General features: G+C 33.8%; 1 protein-coding gene across 1 annotated transcript in view; it reads right to left on the bottom strand.

Annotated features, from left to right (window-relative positions):
• The window catches only part of SNAP91 (synaptosomal-associated protein, 91kDa), an 80,976-nt gene that overhangs the window by 61,935 nt on the left and 17,164 nt on the right, over window positions 1-1,877 (bottom strand). Inside the window, exon 5 of the mRNA XM_008591763.1 lies at window positions 1,194-1,221. Within this exon, the coding sequence (XP_008589985.1) occupies window positions 1,194-1,221 (28 nt within the window). The remainder of the gene's footprint in view (window positions 1-1,193; window positions 1,222-1,877) is intronic.

The raw sequence follows: 1,877 nt of genomic DNA, 5'->3' as shown, positions 1-1,877 counted from the left end.
TGTTTTATTTGGTTGATTATTCCAGGTCCCTGAGGGGATCTTAGGCAGCCAGCCAGCCAGGCACTGGCACAGTACATGGTGTCTGGGAATCGCCAGTGCAGTTATAATGACATCCTTGAATGTCTGTAATGACAGCAATTATATAATGGAAAGTTGTCAAGGAAGAAAGAGCACATCTATTACATTTTTGCCTGAAAAATACAATGGCAAATGTGAACCACAGACCTATAGAAGTAATCACTCTTGTCACTGCTAACCTTAATCCTGTCTGTCAACATGCTAAAAAAGAGATGGGGAGGTGAAAGAGTTATTAAAATTACTATAGGAGACTGTCTAAAAGGCATGCTTGTGGAAAGACACCTAATGACGATTGATTTCTCTGTCATTAAAATATGTATCACATCATGTGCCTTATCTATCTCATAGGGCTGTGACTCAGAATATCATGTATTCACATAAGCTTTGTAACTAGTAAAACATTACACTGATACATTTGTTTTCAGTTGTAACACAAACACATGAAAATCTCTCCTACTTTAAAATATTTAGTCCAAATAAAGGACTAAATTACATATAGTACACTACATTGGTCTGAGAAAATAAAAAAGGAGAATACATAAAACCATAACTTACCTTTCCTCAAAAAATTTAAATTAGTATTACCATATGACCCAGCAATTCCACTTCTGAGTAAATACATGAAATAATTGAAAGCAGGCACTTACATATTTGTGCACCCATGTTCATAGCAGCATTATTCATAATACTCAAAAGGTGGAAGCAACCCAAGTATCCGCTGACAGATGAATAGACAAACAAAATGTGGTACATACATACAATGGAATATTATTCAACCTTAAAATAGAAGGAAATTCTGGCTCATGCTACAACACGGCTGAACCTTGAAGACATGCTAAGTACAATAAGCCAGTCACAAAAGGACAGGTATTTTGTGAACCCATTTATATGAGGTACATCTAGTAATCAAATTCATAGGGACAGAAAGTAGAATGGTGGTTGTGAGGGCCTGGGGGGTGGGGGGAGGAAGAATGGGGAGTTCTCATTTAATGAGTACAGAGTTTCAGTTTTGGAAGATGATGGTGACAGCTGTGCAACAACGTGATTATACTTGATGCCACTGAACTGTACACTTAACTATGATATAATAGTAAAAAACAAAAGCACAAACTTACCTTACTTAATGGAGAGGGAGCACCAGATCTAAAAGGCAACATAAAAAAATTAAAACTGAATATATGTGAATACATCTATAGAAGCATTTAAATTTGATATCACTTGGTCAAGCATTAACTTATTTTATACACAGACTTTTAAAATAATAGATAAAGTATATAAAAAGACTTTTTAAATGTTTTACTCAATTATGATATCGTCATTCAATGTTTTCCATTGATTTAATTTCTAGTACTAGAAATTCTTAAATTCAAAATTATTTTCTATATCTCTAGCATCTCAATTCTTTGAGCAATTCATTATTGCCTGTGTCCATCAAAAACAAACTGTCCAAATTGGGATGTTTAAAATTTTGCCGAGACTTGGGAAAAATCATGCTTTACAGAATTTTTAAAAACCCCTCTGGTTTAAGTCACTAAAGTTAAAGTACATAGTGATTCATTTAATCATAATTGTGATGCATAAAAAAAAATTCCTATGACTTCTGTGCCTGAGATATGTCTCATCTTCCATATACACACTTCTGAAGTTTGTTTTTTTTCATGGCTGTAATGAAAACTCTCTGGGAACAATATTCCCATCATCTGCTATAACTGGTGGAAGCTTGAAAAAGAACAGCAACTTCAATGCTTGTTTCTAAGAAAGTGAAGGAAAATTAGGAAGAGATAATTTTTTTTTTTTTT

The sequence above is a fragment of the Galeopterus variegatus genome, unplaced genomic scaffold (assembly GCF_000696425.1).
Source record: "Galeopterus variegatus unplaced genomic scaffold, G_variegatus-3.0.2 Scaffold7269, whole genome shotgun sequence".
NCBI lineage: Eukaryota > Metazoa > Chordata > Mammalia > Dermoptera > Cynocephalidae > Galeopterus > Galeopterus variegatus.
This window is presented reverse-complemented; position numbering and strand designations above follow the sequence as displayed.